Source organism: Microcaecilia unicolor, chromosome 13, assembly GCF_901765095.1.
Source record: "Microcaecilia unicolor chromosome 13, aMicUni1.1, whole genome shotgun sequence".
NCBI classification, from domain to species: Eukaryota; Metazoa; Chordata; class Amphibia; order Gymnophiona; family Siphonopidae; genus Microcaecilia; species Microcaecilia unicolor.
In genome coordinates, this window is record NC_044043.1 from 26,971,331 (window position 1) to 26,997,511 (window position 26,181).

The following is a 26,181-nucleotide window of genomic DNA, read 5'->3' on the forward strand; positions in this document are numbered from 1 at the left end:
GGGCAACAAGACAATAGCAAGAGAGCTTTGTCCTCCCACCTGAAGACAAACGACGCCTTCAAGGTGTCCATCAACCGAGATGAAATTCCCACTGCTAATCCAGTGGATTTATTAGTATTTAGTTTGTACCCAGATATCTTCGCATAATTCTCTATCACCTGCATTAAGTTAGGCAAGGAAATTAGCGGGTTCGTTAAGGTCAAGAGGACATCGTCAGCAAATAAAGCAATTTTGTATTCGTGCCCTCCCACCTTTACTCCAGCAATGTCAGCATTTTCTTGAATAGCATCCGCCAACGGTTCCATAGCCAGAGCAAACAAGAGCGGGGACAGTGGGCATCCCTGTCTAGTTCCCCAACCCAAACGTCTCAGATTTCCCTCCATTAATTCATACACAAGCCCGTGGCGAGGAGTATAAAGCGTGAATCCAGGTTCTGTAGTACTGCCCTATCCCAACCCTATGTAGAACCTTGTCCAGGTACCCTCAGTGAACCCGATCAAACGCCTTTTCTGCATCTAATCCGAGCAATACCACTGGTCTGGCCTTTGAGCTGCATACAAGAGATCCACTGTTCTCCTTATATTGTCCATGGCCTGTCTTTTGGCCATGAACCCCACTTGATCCGGGTGAACCAAGTGAGGAAGCACGCTCCCCAGTCGGTTCGCCAGAACCTTAGCTAAGATTTTTACATCTGCGTTTAATATGGAAATGGGTCGGTACAAAGCGCATTCAGTGACATCTTTACCTGTTTTAGGGATAACAGCCACCCACGCTTCCATCATGGTCTTGGGAAGAGGCGCGCGCTCCCTCCCTCACAGAATTAATAATCAGTGTCAAATAAGGGGCTATATCCACCACATATGTCTTAAAAAACTCAATAGTAAACCCGTCCAGGCCAGGCACTTTTCCCATCGGCAAGGCTTTATTAACTCTAGTAACCTCTTCCACACACACCGGGCCTTCAAGCTCCTCCCTCTGCGATTCGGTCAGGACTGCCAACCCCCTGGCCTTCAAATAAGCATCTATGTCCCCAGTCTGCACAGTGGCATCCTCTTTGTATAGATTCTCATAGTATTGGGCAAAGTATTTTCTAATCTGTGTTGAGCTGTGGACTACTTGCCCCCTGGTGTCCTTAACTCTTAAAATGTGACGAGTTGATCGCAGTTGCTGTAATTTAGCTGGTAGCTGCTAGCAGCCTACCTGGCTTATTAGTATGTGCATAATGAAGCTGGTTCATCCTGGCATGCACGAAGCGCAAGGTTTCCTCATGTAACGAACCAATCTCCAATCTCACTGCTTGCAGCCGTTGCAAGTCCAATACAGAGCCCGAGGTCCTATATCTAGCCTCCAAATCCCCCAGCTTGGCCATGCATTGGGTCAGGCGTGCCCCACGCTCCTGGGCCTTCCGACTTGCCCCCTGTATAAAGTACCCTCTCGAGACAGCTTTAAAGGCATCCCACACCGTTCCCAGAGAGGGTCCCGAATCCATGTTGATATCAAAATATTCTTTTAGAAGTGGACGAAACCCAGCTACTAAGTCCGGGTCCTGCAATAAAGTATTATTAAGTGTCCATCTTTTTTCCCTCGTCTCCTCTCTGAGGGATGGGAGGATACATCAGGTAGGGGCATGATCTGATATACTAATGTGACCTATAGAGGATGCACCTCCTCCATCCGATAAGATTCTATCTAAAAAAATATAATCTAGTCTGGAGTAGGAAAGATGCACAGGAGAATAACATGTATAGTCCCTCACACGAGGATGGGACAATCTCCAAGCATCGTACAAGCCCAGCTCGTCCACACAATCTTTCAGAGCATGTGAAATTTTACAATCAGACGGAGCAGGAGGAGATCGATCTATACCAGGCTGCATAGTAGCATTAAAGTCTCCTGCAATAATTACTTTACCAGTGGCAAAGCCCTGCAGCTCTTTTCGGAGACGCAAGAAAAAAGCCTCCTGCTTCTCATTTGGAGCATACACACTGGCCAGCGTATACTCCTCCTGCTCCAACATTACATGCAGCAAGAGGAATCTGCCCTCCCTGTCTTTTCTAGAACTTATAATGTGCACTTGCACATCCTTATGGAATAGTATAGCCACCCCCCTTTTTTCCCACCCATTGCATCTGAGGCACAAGCCACCACCGGGAATTGTTTAGAGGAGAACAGACCCTCATGTTTTTTCAATAAATGGGTTTATTGCAAAAAGACTACCTGTGGTTTCATCAACTGCAGTTCACGCCGCAACGCGTCCCTCTTATAAGGGGAGTTCAACCCTTTTATATTATAAGTGACTATCTTAAAGTCCACCATTGAACACTCTGTGTATACTTCCCACTTTGGATGGAGGACGCCTAACCTTCCTAACCCCCCCCCCCCACTTCTCTACTATCCTATTGCCTCTTACCCACCCCCCCTCCCAGCCCACCCTGCCCTCCCCTACCAGCCCACCCTGCCCTCCCCTACCTTCCCCCACCCCTCTCTCGTACCCCTCTTGACCCACAGTCCACCAACTGGTGCCATATCGCCCCACTTGGGAACTAGGAAGAAGAAACGCCACTGGCCAAACGTAGCCAAATGCTAAACCAAAGATATTAACAACACACAATTGAACACCCCCCCCCCCGTCCGCCCCCCCCACCCCCTCCAACTTGTATATACTGATACATACACTTATGAATCCCATACCATCCTACTGCATAAGTCTCTCATTTCTACTCTCCACAATCAGTCTTTCTTCATCGCCCTCTCTCTAGGGCCACCGTCTCCAACTGCTGTGCTCCCATCACACGATCATATACCGGCTCCTCAGGTCTGGGTTCTTGCTTTCTTGGTCGCGTTCTCTACCCTCTTCCACCTCTGGAGCCTTGCTTTTGTTGACGATGCCAACTCCACCGGTAAGGTGGCCGTCGGGGCCAATCCCGCGTCGTACAGACTTTTCCATGCCTCTCCCATTCCTCGACATCTGCGCTGCACGCCCCGAAGCTCGAAGCATATCGCAAACGGGAATGCCCATCTATAGAAGATTTTCTCTTTCGTCAGGATCTCTACAACCGGCCTCATAGCCCTCCTCAAACTCAAAGTAAACAATGAGAGATCCTGGTAAATTGCAACTCGCATCCCATTGAACTCCAAGTTGGGGGACTTTCTGGCTTTTTGCCATATCTGGTCCTTGCAACCGTAGGAGGAAAAACGCACCACTATGCCTCGCGGTTTGTTATCCCGCGCTTTCCCCAACGCTCTATGGGCCCTATCGATGCCCATTGCAGCTGAATCAAAATCCTCTCCCATCAACTGGGCACATATGGCACACACCACCGTCGGGACATCCTCTTGATCTCCATTTTCTGGAATCCCTCAGAACCGGACGTTTTGTCTAGGCCCCCCGGTTCTCAAGGTCATCCAATTTATATTGAAGTTCCTCCGTTTGCTCCTGAAGCTTTGAAATGCTCTTGTCAACCTCTTCATTCTTCTCCCCTTGCTCGTCAGCCCTCTCTTCTAAGGCTTCCACCTGGCCCCCTAGCTCCCGCAAGTCTACACTCAGCGCATCCACGTGCTCCAAAATCTCATCTTTAGACGCTCGAATTTCAGCACGGATTACCGCAAGGCATCTAGTCAGATTCACGGAGAGCGCTGGTTTAGGGGCCGGGTCGGTGCAACCTGAGCAGTCCTCTCGGGAAGAAGTAGACCCTGACTCCGATGGACGTCTCGACTTGGGCGAGGCATGGTGCACTAGGCCTCGCTCCGTTTGCCACGTGGATGGACGGTCGCTTTCCCGCTGCTGCGCTCCACTTTTTTTACTCATAGTTGCCCTCTAGAGCGATCGCTGAACAAGTGCAGCCCCGTCAGAGTTATTGGAGAGGTTTCTGATGTCAGATGGTATCTTAGCGAGAGTAAGGAGGCACGGAGCTCGGGGATTAAGCGGCCATTCAGCCGCGTGACGTCACTTTCTCCCTGCTCATAACTATTTTCTATGAGCAAGTTTAAATTGCCTAATATTAGTAATCTTGAACAATGTACAGAAGCTTTTAAAATAGATTCATGTGTTAATGGCAGATTTTTTATTTCAAATTGCTTGAGGGGTGATCGATCAATACAATCCTGGGGCTTAGCTACCGTTGAGCAAGGTTGACAAAATGTCCAGGGCCTCCCAATAATAGGGACCAACTGCTGTCCTCTGCCTTCCTCAGTCCAAGTACTCTCACTCCCCAGGGTCTGGTATCACTCTCTTCCTCCTCCTGCACAGGTCTGATTTCTTCTTCTGATTCCTTACATACCCCTTTGACCGGCCCATCCACCTCCTATGATATCACTTCCTGTGGACAGACATTGTAGAGGAAAGACCCTAGCAGGGCCGGACGCAAATGGTCTGTCTACAGCTCTGCTGGTTGCAGGGGAGAGCAGAAGAATACTTTGGACCAGAGAGAGAGAGATGCCAAACATGCACCGAGTGTTGGGGGGGAGACAGATGCTGGACCCATGCAGGGGGCTAAGCAGAGAGAGAGATACTTGACCTGCACAGGGATGGGTGGGAGGGCGAGAGAGACAGGAGGAGAGAGATTGAAACCCAAAAGGTGGTGAGAGAGATGGGGGAGAGATGCTAGACTAATGGATACAGAGAGAGAAAGATACAAGACCCAACAGGGAGAGGGGATTATCGGTGCAAGAGGGAGAGATGCTGGCCCCGCAGTTGGGGAGGGGGCAGTGGTAGCAGGAGAGATTGGAAGAAATGCTAGTCACAGGGTTGGGGGGTACAGGAGGAAAGGAAGAGAAAGGAGAGAAGCTGGACATAGGGAAGGAGAGAGACAGGGGCTCAGAGAAGAGATGTTAAGCATGGAGTCAGGGACATAGTGGGGTGGTGATGGATAGGATGGATGGCGGATATAGCAAAGAAATGTCAAAAGGACAGGGACCCTGGGAAAGAGAGTTCTAAAAAACCCAGAATATCAGAAGAGGCCCTGGGACCAAAGCAATGATGACAAAGGTAGAAAATGTTCTTTTTTTGTGTGAATTTATTAATTGTAATATGTTACCTATAGGAAATGTACATCTCTGATAGCTTGCATTTCTGTTTCTATTTGTATTACTATGACAGGTTTTCTATATAGGTCTGGAATTTCTATTTGTATTATTATGACAGGTTTTCTATATAGGTCTGTCTTAAGTAGAGGAGTGTGGTAGCTGTGTTAGTCCACTCTTAAGGTTATCAATAGAAATCAAACAAAATAAACATGGAAAAGAAAATAAGATGATACCTTTTTTATTGGACATAACTTAATACATTTCTTGATTAGCTTTCGAAGGTTGCCCTTCTTCGACGATGGTGGTGTTATAGGCAGGAGGGGGTTCTCCCTCAATTTTTCTGCCTGTGGCCCATTCAGTCCTAGCTGTGGCACCGATACAGTCCCTAATGGATCAAATCTTGATTCGTCAGAGAGCTTGCATATCAGCAACTCAAGACCTTCTGACATACGTAAATCCACATATTGCTAGGAATATTAGAGAAGAGATGGTGAATGAATAAGACTGAAAATACTATAATGGGCTACTGGTCTAGATGGATCATTGGTCTTACCCAGTATAGTTACTTTTATGTTCTAAAAAGTGATAGATCAGCACTAAGCCTCTTCTTTTCTTGGTTAGCCTTAGACTGTAACAGATACAGCCGAGAGAACATATTTCACAGCAGATTAGGAGATTAGGCTATCCAAATCTATTAACCATGTCTCAGAAATAAATGTAAATTAGCCCCTGAGTCACCTGTAAGATCTCTTAGTAAGTGAACCTTATTACAAATGTCTTTGGAGAACATCTGCTACAAGTAGCTGTTTGCTCTGATTCACAGTGTAACAAATGGCAGAGATATATGCCCTTGTTTTGTGACATAGGCAGAACCATCTTGTTTTGCTCGCAGCTCTGATATAATTCGTTAAATTACTTGTGAAATATTCTGTCTTGTTTTAGAATAAAGTAAGTATTTTTGTAGGCTTCCACCTTCATATGTTGATTCGTACATGTTTTAGACTTTACCTTCACTATCTTGGAACTGGTTCAGATCTGTATACCCAAAAGCACTGTGTAACAAAATGTTTATTTTTGAAATAAGGAAATTATTATCTGGTCAACATCCAACTGGCAGCAGTCAGCGTTTTTTTAATGCATTGACCATCGCTGGCTAAATTAAATCCGGATATTCAATACCAGGCCATGTCCAGGCACCGACATTAAACAATCCAGTTCTGACCAGACTTCTCTTGGCTGCACTACTTATGTGGGTCCAATGCTCTTGGGTTGGGGGGAAGGAGAGTGCTACTAGAACTCTTCAAGCCACTACACTGAAGTTACCCTGGTACTGCCTAAACTGGCCAAAGATAGGACTGCTTTTTATGCAGTCCTGTCAGCCTGGTTAGCTGTCTAGGCACCTGCACCAAATATCGCTGACTCCACCCCCAGGCTGTCCCGGCATTACTAGATAATGTAGACTAGCCAGTGCTGATGTTCACCTGCCCAGTTAAATTGTTTTGAATTTTAACCCTTGAGTTAATTGCTTTTTTTTCTTACTACTATTTTAATTAATCTACATAGTCCTATCACTGTTCAGTAGAAAGCAGCCTTGTCATTTAATGGCGCCTCATAATGTGCTGACTGCAGTGTAAGGTTTTGTTGCTGACATCACATTTCTTTATTTTTCTTAAGTTTTAGAAATTTTCACATAGATACTGATTCTTTTTATGGAACTTGTTGAAACAATATGACACTAGGACTGCAACACCCTCCCCTTCCAATTTTTCATTTGTTAATTTAAAAAAATACAAAAATCTTTCCATTGACTTTAATACAAATGTAAGAAACTGTTTTCATAGCAAAGAAATTATCGGTTCAATGAGTCAGACCTTGTTTGTTTTGATGAAAGAAGGCAAAGTATTGAAATTAATGAGTTTTGTTTTGACTAGGGGAACTCATGGATGGCAGAAGAGGGCTGGTTCCCTCCAATTTCATTGAACAAGTTTCTGATGATGACTTGATGACCTTTCAACCTCCAGAAGGGAATGATCTTTCTCATAATTCATGCCAAGAAATCAGCTTTTTAAGTGGAAGTATGAGCAGTATGGAGAGAAGTGATTTTCCTGATGAAGAAGAAACCAGCCTTAGTCCTTTGCCTAACTGTTTACAAGGAGAGAGGGAGGAGTCTGGTGATCACATAGTAGTGCCTTACCCAAGAAAACTAAGCCTGATTAAACAACTTTCCAGAAGCATTGTTGTGGGTTGGGAGCCACCACTTGTGCCAGCCGGATGGGGCAATGTACAGAGCTATAACATTTATGTGGATAGAGAGTTGCAACAAAATGTTAGGTTTGGCACACAAAGTAAAACTTTGATAGAAAAGCTTGACTTAAAGATGAAGACCTATCGGATTTCTGTGCAGAGTGTTACAGAGAATGGCAATTCTGATAAGTTGCGCTGCACTTTTCTAGTAGGATATGGCTTTTCAATAGCACCAACAGATTTAAGAGTGCGAAACATCAGTGCCACTTCTGCTGAGATCATTTGGTTTCCAAGCAACAGCAATTACACACATACTGTGTATCTGAATGAGGAGGAGAGTGCTATTACCAGGGCAGGGTCTTATTGGTACACCTTCAGAAATTTAAAGCCCAACACGCAGTATAATGTGAAAGTGGAGTCCAGACCACATAAAACACCATGGGAGTTACCCCCAGAGAGGCGTGAACAAAAGTCAACAGTAATACAGTTTACTACCCGATCAGCAGGTAAAGTATGAACAGACTTAGCTCAGTTTTACTAAACCAAACTGTGCACAAAGAAACATATATGCAAATGTTCATGATCCAATTTATTAGCTTTTACAATGACATAATTCCACACCTAAAACTTGTGGAGTTACTTTTTTTTGCGTTCAGCAAGCGTTTATCAACAAGCACTGACTACAGTAAGGATGCAGTTGCATCATGGATGAAACATTTCTCCAAGGACAAGCAGGCCATATAATTCTCACGTAGGTGATGTCATCCATGGAGCTTGGTGCGGAAAACCTACCTAGCATATTCTTCCTTTAAGAGCTTGAGGCAGCGCTCCAATTGCTCATACACAGGTGCCTTCCTGCCTGACTTGCGAGCGTGGGACCAGCAGTCTTTCTTCACGAAGAAGAGAGGCCGAGTTCCTGTGGGTCTCTCTTCAGTGCGCTTGTTATAGTATTTTCTGAGGTGCCTTTCCTCATGGAGCGTTTCTCCTTTTTTCTTCCTTATTTTGCTTTTTTGAACAGGTATCTTATTCCCTAGTGGTTTTTCAACTCCAGAGGCTTGTGCACTAGTTGGGTTACATCGAGTTTTTTCAGGTGAACTATGCCCCCTTTTTTTCCCTCGCCATTGAGCCATTTGATTTTGCTTTGGCCATTTTCTCTTCCATGTTCCCTAGTGGCTTTAAGCGCTGTGCCCAGTGCAAACAGATCATCTCAGGGGCTGACACCTGTTCCTGGTGCATCCAGTGATCGGAGCCAGACCATAACCATCTAAACTGTGTTCTTTGTTTACATATACAGAAAAGAACCCAGAAGTCCAGAGAGGCTCAAAAAGAGAACTACTACTACTATTTAACATTTCTAAAGCGCTACCAGGGTTGCGCAGCACTGTACAATTAACAAAGAAGGACAGTCCCTGCTCAAAGGAGCTTACAATCTAAAGGACAAAAAGTGCAGTCAATCAAGATTGAGACGGTCTAGATTTCCTGGATAGAGGTACAATGGTTAGGTGCCGAAAGCGACATTGAAGAGGTGGGCTTTGAGCAAGGATTTGAAGATGGGTAGGGAGGGAGCTTGGCGTATGGGCTCAGGGAGTTTATTCCAAGCATAGGGTGAGGCGAGGCAGAAAGGGCGGAGTCTGGAGTTGGCGGTGGTGGAGAAGGGTACTGAGAGGAGGGATTTGTCCTGTGAGTGGAGGTTATGGGTAGGAACGGCACCTAGAGCGGATGCCCTGAGTGGGTCAGAGTGGACCTGGGAGTCACCCCGGAGAAGGCTGTCAGTGATATGCAGATGAGCTGCAAGTCCTCCACAGCACCTGAAAGGCAGCTGGTGGTAGAGTTGGGCACCTCTCAGCTGAGGAAAAGGCTTACCAGGGGTTAGGCCGAAGCCAGCATTCCTCCCCCTGAGGGTCGCCTGAGAAGAACATCACATCATCTCTGGGGCTAACACCTGTTCCTGGAGCATCCAGTGATCAGAGCAAGACCATAACCATCTAAATTGTGTTCTTTGTGTATGCAGAAAAGAACCCAGAAGTCCAGAGAGGCTCAAAAAGAGAAGAATTTTGGATAGAGGTCCGAACCATCGATGTTAGGTTAGCATCAATATCAGCCTCACCATCTGCACCGGAATTGGAAACATCTGTCCCTATGACTACCAGGCCATTATATGAATCGAGCACGTCTCCACCTGTCTCAGCATCGACCACTGTGTAGGGCCCCTGGGACCGATCAACATCAGACGTGACACTGAGGAGGTGTGTGGATTTGGCATTGTCCACATAGGCACTGCATGGTTTCAAGAGCTCTGGGGCATCTGAGAAGCATATGTCTGGGGAGGAGCACTCCCCCTCTGTTGAAGAGGTGCCTTTGTGCCAGTTTCTGCTGTAGCACGGACATCTCTGCAGTCTGTCTCTTAACTGGTGCCCCAGCCTTTACCGATGTCAGCCCTTGTGGAACGGATCTGAGCTGTGCTCCAAGAGCATTTGGTGGCGCTTCTTCAGATACCGTGACTTTCCCTCTGCCTATCCCACAGGCCTCTCAGCCTGTGGTGTGGTCACTGATGCCTGTGCCGCATTGACATCAGCATCAACACCTGCCTATGCAGGTACACCCTCAAACTCTGTAGAGAAAGCTTTGCCGGAGTCTAGATGCGAACCTGCATCTTGGTGCCATACCAGACGTGGACATGATTCCTCACGTCTGAGGCAGGCATGCACTCAACCTTCCCATGCAGAGTATTTTGCTGACTCTGATTCAGACCATTCATGGGAGTCTAATGGTGATCCACGGTACTTCGCTTAGGAGGAGTTCTATGGAATTCCCATCAGACCTCTCTCCTCCTTCCCTAAATTTTTTAAAGAGATGATGGTTGCCCTCCCTGTTAGGTTGGAAATGGAGGACAAGCCCAGGGCTAAGATGTTCAGGGTTGTGGATTACAACTCTTCATCTAGAGAGGCTGTGACTGTCCCTCTTCACAGGATCCTACACAATGTTTAGGTGAAGAATTGGGAGTCCCCTCTGTCCAAATTTTCCCCAAGAAAATTGACACCATGAATCGGATTCAAAGTGCACCTGGATTTGATAGGCCTCAGTTGCCTCGTCATTCCTTGGTGGTTGAATCCACGCTCAAGAGAACCAGGAGTTCCAGGGATTTTGTTTTGGCTCCCCTAGGCAGAGAAGCCTGGACACTGGATTCATTTGGGCATAAGATGTAACAGGCCTCTGCTCATTTCCCATATACCATTATACCAGCTCTACACAAGCCTTTTCTTGAGGTCCTTGGTGTGCTCCCTTTTCCCCTTGATTTAAGAACAAGACTCACTATGCTCTCTGCTACTTAAAGGATGCCTGTACTATCCCAATACTTCACGGTCTCAGGAGGTATCTCAGTATCTGTGTGGGGACACACCACTTCCAGTACCACATTCTGCCAATTGACCTTGCGTCTAGTAGTAGCTGCAGCATCGCTATGCAGACTGGGGGTGTATGTGTTTCCCTACCTGGTCAATTGGTTGAGTCAAGAGCATGTCAAAGGAGGGTGCTCAGGAGTCCATGCGGAGAACTGTTTGTGTGTTGGAGCTACTAGGGTTTGTCATGAGCTACCCCAAGTCCCATCTACCACCAGTTCAGTGATTAGTTTTTAGGTGCGAGCCATCCTCCCTCCTGCATAGGCAGACATTCTTATCGCCATTTCCGCTCAGGTTCTCAGCAGCCAGCAGGTCACAGGACGACAGATGTTGAGACTTTTAGGCCATATGGACTCCACTTTGCATGTCACTCCCATGGTTCGTCTCCATATGAGATCAGCCCAGTGGTCTCAGGCCACGGGCTAGCAGATTTGATTCAGTCTCTCCTCTTGTGGACAATTTAATCCAGTTTTACCATGGGACTGCCATTCCAAATTCCTCTGCCCAGAAGGTGCTTATAATGGATGCATCCAACCTGGGGTGGGGAGCTCATTTAGATAGGATTCACACTGAAAATCCTTGGTCAGCCCAGGAGATAAACCTTCTGGAGCTCCGGATAATTACATTAAAGGATTTCAGAGTTCAGCTGTCCAGCTAAATTGTGCTCATTCAAATGGACAATCACATTGCAACTGGGGGGATATGGGTTCCTACCCTCTGTGTTATGTGGAACTGGGCCATTCAACACAGGAATGTTCTCAGAGCTACATACCTGGCAGGAAAGCTCCATAGCCTGATCAACAGACTGATCAGGATAGTGCAACCTCAGAAGTGGTCTCTCTGCCTGGGTGTTGCCTGCGAGATTTTCGGAGAGTGGCACACCCCCTCTGAGGAATCTGTTGCCACTCAATACAATCACAAAGTCCCTCAGTATTGCTCCAGGCTAAGGTTGCATAACATACTAGTGTTAGATGTCTTCCTCCATTGGGAGACAGATATTCTCTATCCATATCCTCCCATTCCTCTCTTAGGGAAGACTTTGCTGAAATTCAAGCAAGACCGGAAAACCATGATCCTGATTGCCCTTATTGGCCCAGGCAGATATGGTTCCCGCTTCTTCTGGAGTTATCCTTTGAAGAACCTCCATGCAGTCCATTGGACTATTTTTTGATCCTCATCACATAGAATGAGGGGTCTCTTCTGCATCCCTAACCTTCAGTCTCTGGCCCTCACTGCCTGGATGTTGAGTGCGTAGAATTTGCCTCCTTGAATCTCCTGGCATCCAGGAAAGATTTTACTAAGAAGTATTATACTTTCAAATGGAGGAGATTTGCCATCTGATGTGAGGGCAGGGCCCTAGATCCTCTTCCTTGCCCTACACAAACCCTGTTGAATACCTTCTACACCTCTCCAAGTCTAGTCTTAAAACCAGCTGTGTAAGGGCTCACCTCAGTGAGCTTACCATCACCGTGTAGAGCATAAGCCCATTTCTGGACAACCTCTAGTTGTTCACTTCATGAGAGGTTTGCTTTTTACAGAGCCCCCTCTCAAACCTCCCATCTATTTCATGGGACCTCAACGTCGTCCTCACCCATTTCTGTTCTCTGAAGTACTCGACCTGGGAGGTCTTGCTATAGTGGCAATTACTTCAGCTTGCAGGATCAGTGAGCTTTAGGTCCTAGTAGCAGATCCACCTTACACAAAATTTCATCACTGCATTCACCATAAGTTCCTTCCTAAGGTGGTGGTGGAATTCCATCTGAATCAGTCAGTCGTCCTGCCAACATTCTTTCCCAGACCTCATTCCCATCCTGATGAAAGCACACTGCACACCTTGGACTGTAAGCGAGCCTTCGCTTTTTACCTGGAGCGGACTAGGCCTTACAGACAGTCCACTCAGCTTTTTGTTTCTTTTAATACCAACAGGATTGGGGTTGTCATCAGTAAATGCACTCTATACAGTTGGCTGGAAGACTGCATCTCTTTCACTTATGCCCAGGCTGGACTGACTCTGGAGGGCAAAGAGGTGGGAAAATGTGGATATACAAATGCAATAAATAAATAAATAACGTCAGGGCTATGGCTGCATCAGTAGCCCACTTGAAATCGACCTCCATTGAAGAGATTTGCAAGCCTTCAACATGGTCTTCAGTCTACAAAGTCACATCTCACTACTGCCTTGAGTAGAACACCCGAAGTGACAGCAATTTTGATCAGACAGTTCTGCAGAATTTATTTCGGGTCTAGGCCTGTTTTATTGGGTTCCAGGCTTCACCTTCACAACCATTGTGTATGTAGTTTCAGGTTAATTGATCTACTTGCAGGCTTATTTTCGAAAGAGAAGGATGCCCACCTTTTGACACAAATTGCAAGATGGGCGTCCTTCTCACAAGGTCGCCCAAATCGGTATAATGGAAAGCCGATTTTGGGCGTCCCCAACTGCTTTCTGTCGTGGGGACGACCAAAGTTCCCGGGGGGGGTGTCGGAGGCGTAGCGAAGGCGGGACTTGGGCGTGCCTAACACATGGGCATCCTCGACCCATAATGGAAAAAAAGGCGTCCCTGACGAACACTTGGACAACTTTACCTGGTCCTTTTTTTCTTACAACCAAGACACAGAAAGGTGTCCGAACTGACCAGATGACTGCCGGAGGGAATCGGGGATGACTTCCCCTTACTCCTCCAGTGGTCACTAACCCCCTCCCACCCCCCAAAAATGATTTGTTTAAATATTTTTTTGCCAGCCTCTATGCCAGCCTCAAATATCATACCCAGCTCCATGACAGCAGTATGCAATTCCCAGGAGCAGTTTTAGTGGGTGCAGTGCACTTCAGGCAGGCAGACCTGGGCCCATCTCCCTCCATACCTTTTACACTTGTGGTGGTAAATGTGAGCCCTTCAAAACCCACCACAAACTCACTGTACCCACATCTAGGTGCCCCCCTTCACCCATTAAGGGCTATGGCAGTGATGTAGTGGGTTTTGGGGGGGCTCAGCACACAAGGTAAGGGAGCTATGTACCTGGGAGCTTTTCTGAAATCCACTGCAGTGCCCCCTAGGGTCCCCGGTTGGTGTCCTGGCATGTCAGGGGGACCAGTGCACTATGAATGCTGGCTCCTCCTATGACCAAAGGGCTTGCATTTGGTTGTTTTTGAGATGGGCGTCCTTAGTTTCCATTATCGCCGAAAATCAGAAATGACCATCTCTAGGGACGACCTAAATTTCAAGATTTGGGTGTCCCCGACCGTATTATCGAAACGAAAGATGGACGCCCATCTTGTTTCGATAATACCGGTTTCCCCGCCCCTTCGCCGGGACGTCCTATGAGGACGTCCTCAGGAAAACTTGGGCACCCCTTTCGATTATGCCCCTCTTGGTCTCACTGTTGTGAGTCCCTGTTGTCCTAACCAGTGCGTTTTTTTCTAGTAAAAAAGGTGCCGGTACTCAAATGCTAGACCACCCTTCAGGGGTGGGGTGATCACTGAGAAACCCACCTCACAATAGCCAGGCCCCCTGCAACCAGTCACAGAATCTATGGAAAGGCAGAATTGGTGTGTAGTGCCAGAGCTCTTTCATTAAAACTTAGGGTCCATGGGTCAATTTTAGCAGACAATGGAAAATGTCCCGGTACTCGGTACCCCCAAGTACCCCCTCAAAAAAAAGCCCTGGTCCTAATGTTGTTTTTGGTGAGCCTGGTAGCTAGGGATTCCTACATGCAAGAATTATATGGCCTATTTGTCCTTGGAGAAAACTAATTTATTTACCTGTAGTTTTTTGCAATGTTATTGTACTACTGGTCCTATGCTCACAATTCTGGTGGAAAGGCACCCTCGCATGCATGGAAGGAGCACTGCCTCAAGCTCTTAAAGTGCTCCCACCAGGCTTCGTGGATGATGTCAGTTGTGAGAACAATTGGCCTGCTGTCCTCGGAGAATACCTGTCACAGGTAAGTAACTTCACTTTATTCTCAATTGTTTTTTAATGTTTGTACACCATCCAGTTAGGGATGTGTTTCCAGCTGAGTTTTTTTTAATTTTAGTTAAGACTGCTATTTAAGCTGTGTTCTGTACATTGCCTATTTCCCTCTAGAGGATATAGAGTGGTTTACAAAAGCCTGATTAAATTAAGCCTAATCATTTTTTTGTATATTTCTGGCTCATGTATTTTATTGTGAACCACATGGATTGAGTTCTTAGATATTGTGGTATGTTCTTTTTAATAATAAATAAATATCACACCATATGAATATGAGAGAGAAATGGAATACATGCTACTGTCTCAGAACGTTATTTTATTTTTTTACTTTAGGGCCTCCAGATGCCCCACTTGATGTACAAGTGGAACTTGGCCCTTCACCAGGGATTCTCCTTATCAGCTGGCTGCCAGTGACAATTGATGCAGCAGGAACATCGAATGGAGTCAGAGTCACTGGCTATGCTGTGTATGCTGATGGAGAAAAGGTAAAATGCCTTAAATTTTTTTCTAAGATAGTGCTTTTTCCATTGTGAGCTGATACTTTGCCAGGGAAGGATGTATGCTGTATCAAATAAATTATATTAGCACATAAGCACCGCCACGCTGGGAAAAGACCAAAGGTCCATCAAGCTCAGCACTCTTGTCACTGACAGCAGCCAATCCAGGCACCAAGAACCTGGCAAAAACCCCAAAATTAATAACGATCAATGGACTTTTCCTTCAGAAATCTGTCCAGACCCCTTTAAACTCAGCAAGGCCAGCTGCCGTCACTACCTTCTCCGGCAATAAGTTCCAGAGTCTGTCTACGCGCTGAGTAAAGAAAAACTTTCTCCGATTTGTTTTAAACCTACCACATTCTAATTTCATCTTGTGTCCCCTGGTTTTATTATTGTTAGAAAGCGTAAACAAACGCTTCACATCTGTCCGCTCTATCCCGCTCATTATTTTGTAAACCTCTATCATATCACCCCTCAGCCGCCTTCTCTCCAGGCTAAAGAGTCCTAGCTGTCTTAACCTCTCCTCATAGGGTAGTCGTCCCATCCCTTTTTTCATTTTTGTCGCCCTTCTCTGTACCTTTACATATATTTGGATCAGATATTTAGCAGGACATATCTGAATAGAAAAGGGTCTTTAAGTTACTGGGCTAGATCTGGATATTAGCGGCACTTAAGAGAGAGTGCTGGGGCTGTCTGCCTGGATATCAGTGACACTGTGGCTTGTGGTGAGGCAGTCCAGGGGCAGAGTCAGGTGGACCCGGAAAGTATCTGGGTGCTCCCAATTTTTAATGCTGGTACCCAGATAACCAGCTGGGCAAGAAGGACCTTCGGCACCTAACCTTTCGAGAAATATAGTATGCCCTATCAGATTGACTCTACACTTGTCTTTTAGATTGTACACTTGTCTCTAGATTGTACACCTGTCTTTTAGATTGTAAGCTCTTTGAGCAGGGACTGTCCTTCCATGTTAAATTGTACAGCGCTGCGTAACCCTAGTAGCGCTTTAGAAATGTTAAGTAGTAGTAAGGACCACATAAAATGTAGTTTTAACTATGTCTGCTTAGTTATTTGGATACTGCCACTGAATTTTGGCACACCTAGGTGACTTCAAGGAGCTTGCCCATACCTGGATAAGGGCCCCACAAGGCTTCCCTATCTCCTGCCCATTCTCCCAACCCCTTCCAACAGTCATAACAGTCTGATCACTAAAACCCAACCTATTCAAAAAGGCATACCACAATGATCTATCCTAAATACCAGATAATGAAACTTAGAACTGGACAAAACTGAATCCTCAATACTTGATTGCTTAATTTACTCTGTCACCATTGAACTTTAATGCAATACCACTTTATTTCTCATTCTGGAAATGAGCTCTTTATACCTGACTGCTTAAAGTGTCACTTTAATGCAATATCACTCTGTATTTCTCATTCCGATAATGGCGATCGCCACTACGGCATAATGTAAGCCACATTGAGCCTGCAAATAGGTGGGAAAATGTGGTCTACAAATGAAATAAATAAATAAATAAATAAAATAAATATATTTCATTTGCCTTCCTCCTTCATTGCTGAAATTCAAGCAGGACACAGAGACCATAATAGTCCTTAGTGGAGCACGTGATCTGGTGCAGGAGGTAATGGTGCTGGGGCCGCTTGATAACAGTGATCATAATATGATCAGATTTGATATCAGCAGTGGAGTAAGTACACACAGGAAATCCAATACGTTAGCGTTTAACTTTAAAAAAAAAAGGAGACTATGATAAAATGAGAAGAACAATGTGAAAAAAAACTTAGAGGAGGAGCTGCGAAGGTCAAAAATTTACATCCAGCTTGGATGCTGTTGAAAAATACCATCCTGAAAGCCCAGGCCAAATATATTCCATGTATTAAAAAAGGAGGAAGGAAGACCAAACGACAGCCGGCAAGGTTAAAAAGTGAGGGTGAAGGAAGCTGTCAGAGCTAAAACAAAATTCTTCAGAAAATCGAAGAAACCATTTGAAAATAAGAAACAGGATAAGGAATGTCAAGTCAAATGCAAAGCGCTGAAAAGGAAGGCAAAGAGAGACTTTGAAAAAAAGATTGAGTTGGAGGCAAAAACACATAGTAAAATTTTTTCAGGTATATTAAAAGCAAATAGCTGGCAAAAGAATCAGTTGGACCGCTAGATGACTGAGGGAAAAAAGGGGCAATCAGGGAAGACGAAGCCATAGTGGAAAGAGTAAATGAATTCTTTGCTTTGGTCTTCACCAAGGAAGATTTGGGAGAGATACTGGTATCAGAAATGGTATTCAAAGCTGACGAGTCAGAGAAACTGAATGAAATCTCTATAAACCGGGAGGATCTAATGGCACAATTGAAGAGTAGCAAATCTCCTGGACCAGATGGTATCCATTCCTAAGTACTGATAGAATTGAAAAATGAACTTGCAGAACTTTTGTTAGTAATATGTAATTTATCTTTAAAATCAAGCATGATTCCAGAAGATGACACAAAGTTATTCAAAGTTGTTAAATCATGAGAGGATTGTGAAAAATTACGAGAGAACCTTACAAGACTGGGAGACTGGGCATCTAAATGGCAAATGATGGGTCGACTTCCCTATGAAGAAAGACTAAGGAGGCTAGGGCTTTTCAGCTTGAAGAAGAGACGGCTGAGGGGAGACATGATAGAGGTATATAAAATAATGATTGGTGTGGAACAGGTGGATGTGAAGCGTCTGTTCACGCTTTCCAAAAATACTAGGACTAGGGGGCATGCGATTAAACTACAGTGTAGTAAATTTAAAACAAATCGGAGAAATATTTCTTCACCCAACGTGTAATTAAACTCTGGAATTCGTTGCCGGAGAAAGTGGTGAAGGTGGTTAGCTTAGCAGAGTTTAAAAAGGGGTTGGACGGTTTCCTAAAGGACAAGTCCATAAACCACTACTAAACGGACTTGGTAAAATCCACAATTCCAGGAATAACATGTATAGAATGTTTGTACGTTTGGGAAGCTTGCCAGGTGCCCTTGGCCTGGATTGGCCGCTGTCGTGGACAGGATGCTGGGCTCGATGGACCCTTGGTCTTTTCCCAGTATGGCATTACTTATGTACTTATTTAATGTGAGGAAGTTCAAAGTGATGCATGTGGGACAGAGGAACCCAAATTATAGTTACATAATGCAAGGTTCGACATTAGAAGTTACAGACCAGGAAAGGGATCTAGGCTTCATCGTTGATGATACGTTGAAACCCTCTGCTCAGTGTGCAGTGGTGGCTAAGAAAGCAAATAGAGAATGTTGGGTATTATTAGAAAAGGAATGGAAAACAAAAATGACCACACCTTAAATATTGTGTTCAATTCTGGTCACCGCATCTCAAAAAAGATATAGTGAACTTAGAAAAGGTGCAGAGAAGTGGTATGAAAATGATAAAGGGGATGGGCCTACTTCCCTATGAGGAAAGGCTAAAGCGGTTAGGGCTCTTCAGCTTGGAGAAAAGGCAGCTGAAGGGAGATACGATAGAGGCCTATAAAATAATGAGTGGAGTGCAATGGGTAGATGTGAATTGCTTGTTTACTTTTTCCAAAAATAGTAGGACTAGGGGGCACGCAATAAAGCTACAAAGTAGCAAATTTGAAATGAATCAGAGAAAATATTTCTTCACTCAACGTGTAATTAAATTCTGGAATTTGTTGCCAGAGAATGTGGTAAAGGCGGTTAGCTTAGCGGAGTTTTAAAAAGTTTTGGACGGCTTCCTAAAGGAAAAGTCCATAGACCGTTATTAAATGGACTTGGGGAAATCCACTATTTCTGGGATAAGCAGTATAAAATGTTTTGTACTTTTTGGGGATCTTGCCAGGTATTTGTGATCTGGATTGGCCACTGTTGGAAACAGGATGCTGGGCTCAATGGACCTTTGGTCTTTTCCAGTATGGCAATACTTATGTACTTAATTGTTAGCTTAGTGGGATTTAGAAAAGGTTTGGATGGCTTCCTGAAGGAAACGTCCATAAGCCATTATTAAAATGGGCTTGGGGAAAATCCACTGCTTATTTCTAGAATAAACAGCATTAAATTTATTGTACTTTTTTGAGATCTTGCAAAGTACTTGTGACCTGGATTGGCCACTGTTGGAAACAGGATGCTGGGCTTGATGGAACTTCGGTCTGTCCCAGTATGGCAATACTTATGTACTTATTTATTGGATTAATTGTATTTCCAAATTCAAGATTTCCCGATCTTTAGCCCTCCATTTAATTGTGGTGTAAGCCAGTGGTGTGCTGGTAAATGTTTAACAACAGGCTCTACTACTACTACTAATAATAATAACATTTGTATAGCGCTACCAGACGCACGCAGCGCTGAACATGTGACACATAGAGACAGTCCCTGCTCAAAGAGCTTACAATCTAGGTAAAACAGACAATCCACCTCTGCGCCCCCCCCCAAAAAAAATTGCACAGCTGGCTATAGCCGGGGAGAGAGCCTGAGGAGGGAGGGGAGCGGCAATGCATTACTCTCTCCAGGAAAAAAAAATTAAATGCTCCCAGGTTCCAATCTAATTAATGTTTAACGTGGGATAAAATGCCATAAATAAGTAAATAAATATAAACTTTTAATGCTGAGAACCTGATTCTCATAACATGATGTCTGTTTTAGAAGCCCTTTACCAGGAAAAAAAATCTCTGCAGTGTACCCAAAATGACACAAACCAAGTTAGCATACAGATCAGGAATTAGAAGAACAGACAGTCTTGCCAACTCTGAAAAACAATGTGTTATCAAAATCTCATAACCTAACAAACAGATCCCTATTCAGACACTTGGCCTTGCAGTCATACATGCAGAACACAAATAGCCCCTATTCAAATTCTTCAAAAATTAACCTGAAATCCTAAGAAGCACAATACCAGAAAAACAGAAAGAAACATGTTGCTATACACTGCAAAGTATGATAGCAGATGTAAATTCTCAAAGTGGACAAATTCCAAACACTAAAATGAAAATAATTTTTTTCTACCTTTGTTGTCTGGTGATTTTGTTTTTCTCATTATGCTGGCCCAGTATCTGATTCTGCTGCTCTCTGTCTGTTCCCTTGACTCCGTTTCCAGGGCTTCCTTTCCATTTATTTCTTTTCTTTCCTCCTTTCTTCTTCATTTCTGGTCCTCCGCAGACTTGATTGTCCAGTGGATCTAGCTTCTTCCTACTTTCTCCATCCATGTACAGTTTTTTTCGTCTCTTCCTTTTCCCTCATCTCATCTCCTTCCTCTCTCTTCCCTCATGTCCAGCATTTATTCTCTCTCCCTTCCCTCTCCTCCATCCATGTCCAGCATTTCTCCTTTCTCCCCTCCATTCATGTTCATCTCACTTCCTCTCTCTTCTCTTCCCTCTGCTCCATCGATGTCCAGCATTTATTCTCTCTCTCCCTTCCCCTCCTTCCATGTGCATCTCCTTCCTATCTTCCATCCCCTCCATCCATATCCAGAATTTCTCGTTTATCGTTTATTCATTTTACTATACCGTCTCAAATTGTGGTTACAAAACAGAAACGGTTTACATATTAATATAAAAATAATAAAAACATAAAAGAACTCCATCAAGTTGATAGGAAAGCAAACTAAAACAGCCATTCATTAAAAGATAAAACACCAATTTTGCTAAACAGCCATTCATAACAATAACATGACTAACATATAAATTTTATTGCATAGTCCATTCTAACTGATATTGCCATTTTATCACAGATTATTTTCAACTGTCTCCTGGAATAAATACGTTTTCAAAAATTTTCGAAATTTAATATAAGACTCTTCCAATCTAAGATGTTTTGGGAGACAATTCCAGAGAGAGGGAGCCAAGAAAAAATATGCTGAATTTCTGGTGGACTCCCATCTAGCCTTTTGTGGAGAGGGGATAATCAGTCTGTTATCTGTAAGAGAATGAAGCGTTCGTCTAGGCGAATATGGCAGAATAAGATTCGATAAATATGATGGAATAAGTGAATATAGTACTTTGAGTCAGTGTAGAGATTTTGAATTTTATTCTGGCTTCAACTGAAAAGTGGCATCGTTCTATCATATTTTGAGGCCCTGCAGATGATACGCGCTGCAGTATTCTGTATCATCTGTAAACGTTTTATATTTGTCTTTGTAAGTCCTGCATAAACACTATTACAGTAGTCCAGACGTGTTGTAATATATGCATGCGTTAGTGTGCATAATGAAGCTTTGTCAATTGAGTTTCTAATTGAGCGTAGTTTTCGGAGATGATAAAAAGAATTCCTGACTACCACAGAAATTTGTTTGTCAAATGACAGAGCTGAGTCAATAATGACTCCTAAATATCTGAACGATTGTACTATTGGAATCGGTTTGTCAAATAAAGTAGGTATGACAGCAGGAATAGTATCACGACCCGTAATCCACGATGTAACAGTCTTATCTGGATTTAAAACTAAATGATTTATTTTAAGCCAACTAGCTACTGCTTTAAGACCATTCTGAATTTGCATAAGTTCAATATCTAACGGCTTTACATAGTGGATCAGGAGAAAATCATCAGCATAAGAGTAGAAACTAATACTCAATGATTGAATAAGTGAAGCAAGAGGGCTGACATATATGTTAAACAGAATTGGTGACAGGACTGATCCTTGTGGTACCCCACAGGAAACGGGATACATTTTAGAAGTGGAACAATTTTGGACAACTTTAAAAGACCGATTTGCAAGGAAGTTGGCAAACCATACATAAGTGGTACCTGCAATACCAATTTCCTTTAGCTGATATAATAGGAGATCATGATCTATCAGGTCAAATGCAGCTGACAAATCCAATGAGATAACTAAAGCAACATAACCTTGCTCTAGTCTGGCGTGTATTTCACTTAAAAAAGAGGTAATGACCGTTTCAGTACTATATCCCTTCCTGAAGCCTGATTGTCTAGGGTGTAGTACGTTTTTAGAATCAATGTAAGATTGAAGTTGATTAAATACAACTGTTTCTAACACTTTAGGTAAAAACGAAAGATTAGAAACCGGTCGATAGTTCCCAGGAAAAAATGGGTCTAGAGAAGGTTTTTTCAAAAAAGGCTTCACCAATGTTGGAACTATTCCTTCTGTAAGACTTTTTTTTTTTAATTCATTTAAATTTTTTACACGCAAAACATGCAATTTGAAATACATTGTACAACTTGATCAGTAAAACAAGAATATTTACGATATTAAGTTTACAATACATTAATTGAACCCATGGAAGAACAAGTTATACAATTGATTAGACCACAATTCTACCATAGGGGGGAAGTGATTTAGATAATAGGAGATCTCAAAACAGAAAAAGGAAAAAAAAACATATATGGCCTGGCCTTATCTACCCTTATATCTTTAATAATCAGGTGATATCAATTACTCTACAGGTTTAATGGCTAATTTTTTTCATCTCTAGGAATTCTTTAAGATGTTCCGGTTCAAAAAACGTGTATTTTACACCGAAATATTTAACCAGACATTTACATGGGTAAGCAAGTAAATACGTTGCCCCCAAAGCTCGGGTCTCTTCTCTATACAATAAAAATTTCTTTCTCCTATCTTGAGTTGTTTTACAAACATCCGGGTATATCCACACTCTTTGACCACAAAAGATTTTCAAAGCATTTTTAAAGTATAACTTAAGCACAGCATTCAAATCTTGCTCAAAAACGAATGATATCAGAAGAGTTCTACGTTGTTCAATGTCAGATATAGATGTCTCTAAGATTAATGAAATGTCCAACTGTGCTTGAGAATCCAAAGGTTTATTCAAATTACTTTTCTTACCACTATCTCCTGGTTCAGCTGACAAAGGACTAGGTAAATAGTATACTCTATTTAAAGGAGGAATAGCTGAATCCGGGTATAGCAGAATTTCTTGTAAATACTTCTTAAACACTTCATTAGGACTCAATTCTTTAATCCAAGGAAAATGTAATATTCTAAGGTACAACCTTCTATTAAAGTTTTCAGATTGTTCAATTTTCCTATGTATCATCATTTTATCAGTTACCAAAGATTCAGTCACTGATTTTAAGGATTTTACTTCTTGCTGAAGTGTTTCAGTTTGTAGAGTTGCCTCCTGTTTAGTTTTTTTCAAGGGAGTTAGTCAAAAGTCAATTTTACTTATTAGTTGAGAAGTTTCCCGAGCAGATTTTGTTACTGTCTGGTTTAAGCCCTGTAATATCCTCCATATCGCCTGTAGGTTTATCTCCGCCGGAGGATTCCCCTCCAAGGATGTTGCCTCAGCGTTCAGGGGAGAGTTAGCGCATCCGAGGTTTGGTCTAACACTACCTCCGTAGTAGACTCTTCCTCCTCTCCCTGCCCCGAAATCGCTGTAGGCGGAGGCCGATTATCTGGCAGCGAAAGTGATATTTCCAAGTCCGAGGGGGCCAGAGCTCCTCCAACGGCTCCCAAATCGGCATCGCTCGCCCTTACAACGGGGATAGGCGCTGTGAATCGGTCCAGTGTTTGTTGAGACAGGGAGGAAGTTCGGGCCATTGGCGTCTGGCCCTTTACTATCCCCTTCCTTTTGGTATGGGGCATTTTCAGCAAGAAGGTAAGAAAAAAGGAAAAACAAGGCTGCCAACAAGTTCACCATGTACAATCCATAGACACTCAGGCTGCCATCTTGACACGCCCCCCGGAAATTAAGTTTTTCCTGTAAGACTTTTTGTGGTGATTAAATATAAATGCGCTTGTAGTTGTACTGAAGAACCTTTCACCCAGTTGGATGGAATTGGATCTAGAGCACTGTATGTTGGTGAAATATGTGATATCAGCTTTTGAAAAGATATTAGTGATGGGATCTCAAATTGATGCCATGTTCCTAATAAAGCTAAAGGTGAATTTAGAACATGTAATTCCTCAATTTTTTTGGGCTTACCAAACTGCAGCCTTAAATCATCAGTCTTTGAGATAAAGAATTTTGCCAAAGTTTCAGATTCTATACATACTGTTTCTGTATGTAGACCTGGTTTAGATGTTAAGTAATTCAGAATACAAAAAAGCTGCTTAGATGAATTTGAGGCATCCTGTACTTGTTTTGAGAAATAATTTGTTTTTGCCAATTTCAACTGCTTAATATAATAACGTTGGCATTTTTTACATTTATCTTTTAATTCCGTTGTTTGTCGTTTACGCCATAATCGATCAGCTCTTCATACTTGCCGCTTGCATAATTTTAGCCCAGAATGATACCATGGCTGAGATCTTTTTATCCTTGGATTCATTGTTTGCGAAGCGGCAATACTATCAAGTGCCTCCGAGAGTACCTGATTCCAAGTAGTAATTTCTTCTTTTAAATCTAGATCAGGAAAAGTTTATGGAAATCTTTCTGATAATGAGGGTAACGTAGCAGGATCTATCTTTAGTAATCCTCTCGTTTGAATGGCCTTCACAGTTGTTCTCTGGATTGGTTTAGGTAGTATTAAATTAAAATGGACGAGAAAATGGTCCAACCAGGAAACTGATACTGTTTTTATCTGTGTACATGTGAATTCTTGTGGCATACACGTCATGACCAAGTCCAGTTTATGACCAGCACTATGAGTGGTTGTGTTATATCAAGATCTTGTAAAAATTTTAAAAATTTCTGAGAACGCAGATTTAAACAATTATCTACGTGAATGTTAAAGTCACCCCATATTAATAAGTTAGGGAACTTTACCACTGCTACTGCCAGTAATTGATGTATGTTCGCCCATTCCGCCCCTGTTGCAGAGGGGGCACAATAAAAGAGAAGTGCATGAAACATAGTGACACCTATATTTATTTGTAATAAAAGAAGTTCAGCGTATGGAAGACCATGCTAAGAAATCTCTTTGACTTTAAGGTTTGAGGAATAGATGTAGGCTAGCCCACCTCACCGTTTCCCTAGTCGTGATATATAGCTTACTGAATAGTCTGTTGGTAAGCATTGGAATAGATAAGATTCCTCACCTGCCAGAATCCAAGTTTCTGTTATCGCAAAAAGATCTATATGATACATTTAATCAAGATCCCTGATATAGATATACTTGCTTTTCAGGGATCTACAATTTATCAGTGCTAATGATAAAGATGTTGATAAACAAGGGTTATCAGCGTAGGTTAAATTTACGGGAGCAGCAGGCGATATAAGAAAGCGTGACCTGTGTACATTATTATGCTTTCGGGCTGGTCGCCATCCCCATTGTACCGGAATAGAAGTATTTTCCTGAGGCATGGATGACAAATTATGGGGTGGCATAACAGACTCCCTAAGTTGTACCAAAAAACACAAAAGAATAAAAGCTAATCCGCTTAAGAGCACAATACGAATTAGACGCTGTATTACTGCTCGGCTGTTAATATATTTTAAAAATTGAAACTTAAGGATACTCACTATTCAAATTGAAAAGGATTCTAACCAGGAAACAGACCAGTGTAACATCCCTCGTCGCACACCCCAAGGAGCAAGCCTAAGAAGCAGGACCTGCTCCTCAGGCACGCTCCTCCACTGAAATGCAGGTTTAAATAACAGAAAGAACTTGCTTTGTTAACGCTCCCCTCCACCCATGTCCTGAAACTCTCTTCTCTCCCCTGCCCTCCCCTCCATCCATCCATGTCCAACAATTCTCTTCTCCCCTGCCCTCCCCTCCATCCATCCATGGCCAGCAATTCTCCTCTCTCCCCTGCTCTCCCCTCCTCTCCAGTGATCTCTTTTCTCTCCCTTGCCCTCCCCTTCTCTCCATGTCCAGCGATCTGTTCTCTTCCCGTGCCCTCCCCTCCTCTCCCCCTGAGTGACACCCTCCAAGCTTTCTCCCAGTTCAAGCTCAGTGCCCTCCCCCCAGCCCTCTCACTTCCCAGCTAACTTGAACCCCATCCTAAGCTTGATCTCCCCCCCTTGCCCCAGCAGGTTCAATCCCCAGTATTTGTTGCCCCTTTTCCAGATGGACTCCATCCTTCTCTCAAACCCCTTTCCTGGGCATACACATCCACCATAGCTCTCTCTCGTCCTCATCCCCTCCTCATAGAGATACCCATAGCTCTTTCTCACACCTTC

At 43.5% G+C, this 26,181-nt stretch overlaps 1 protein-coding gene across 1 annotated transcript in view; it reads left to right on the forward strand.

Moving 5' to 3' along the window:
- Nucleotides 1-26,181, forward strand: part of TSPOAP1 (TSPO associated protein 1) — an 864,237-nt gene that overhangs the window by 475,692 nt on the left and 362,364 nt on the right. Inside the window, exons 15-16 of the mRNA XM_030186055.1 lie at nt 6,957-7,775; nt 14,975-15,126. Of these exons, the coding sequence (XP_030041915.1) occupies nt 6,957-7,775; nt 14,975-15,126 (971 nt within the window). The remainder of the gene's footprint in view (nt 1-6,956; nt 7,776-14,974; nt 15,127-26,181) is intronic.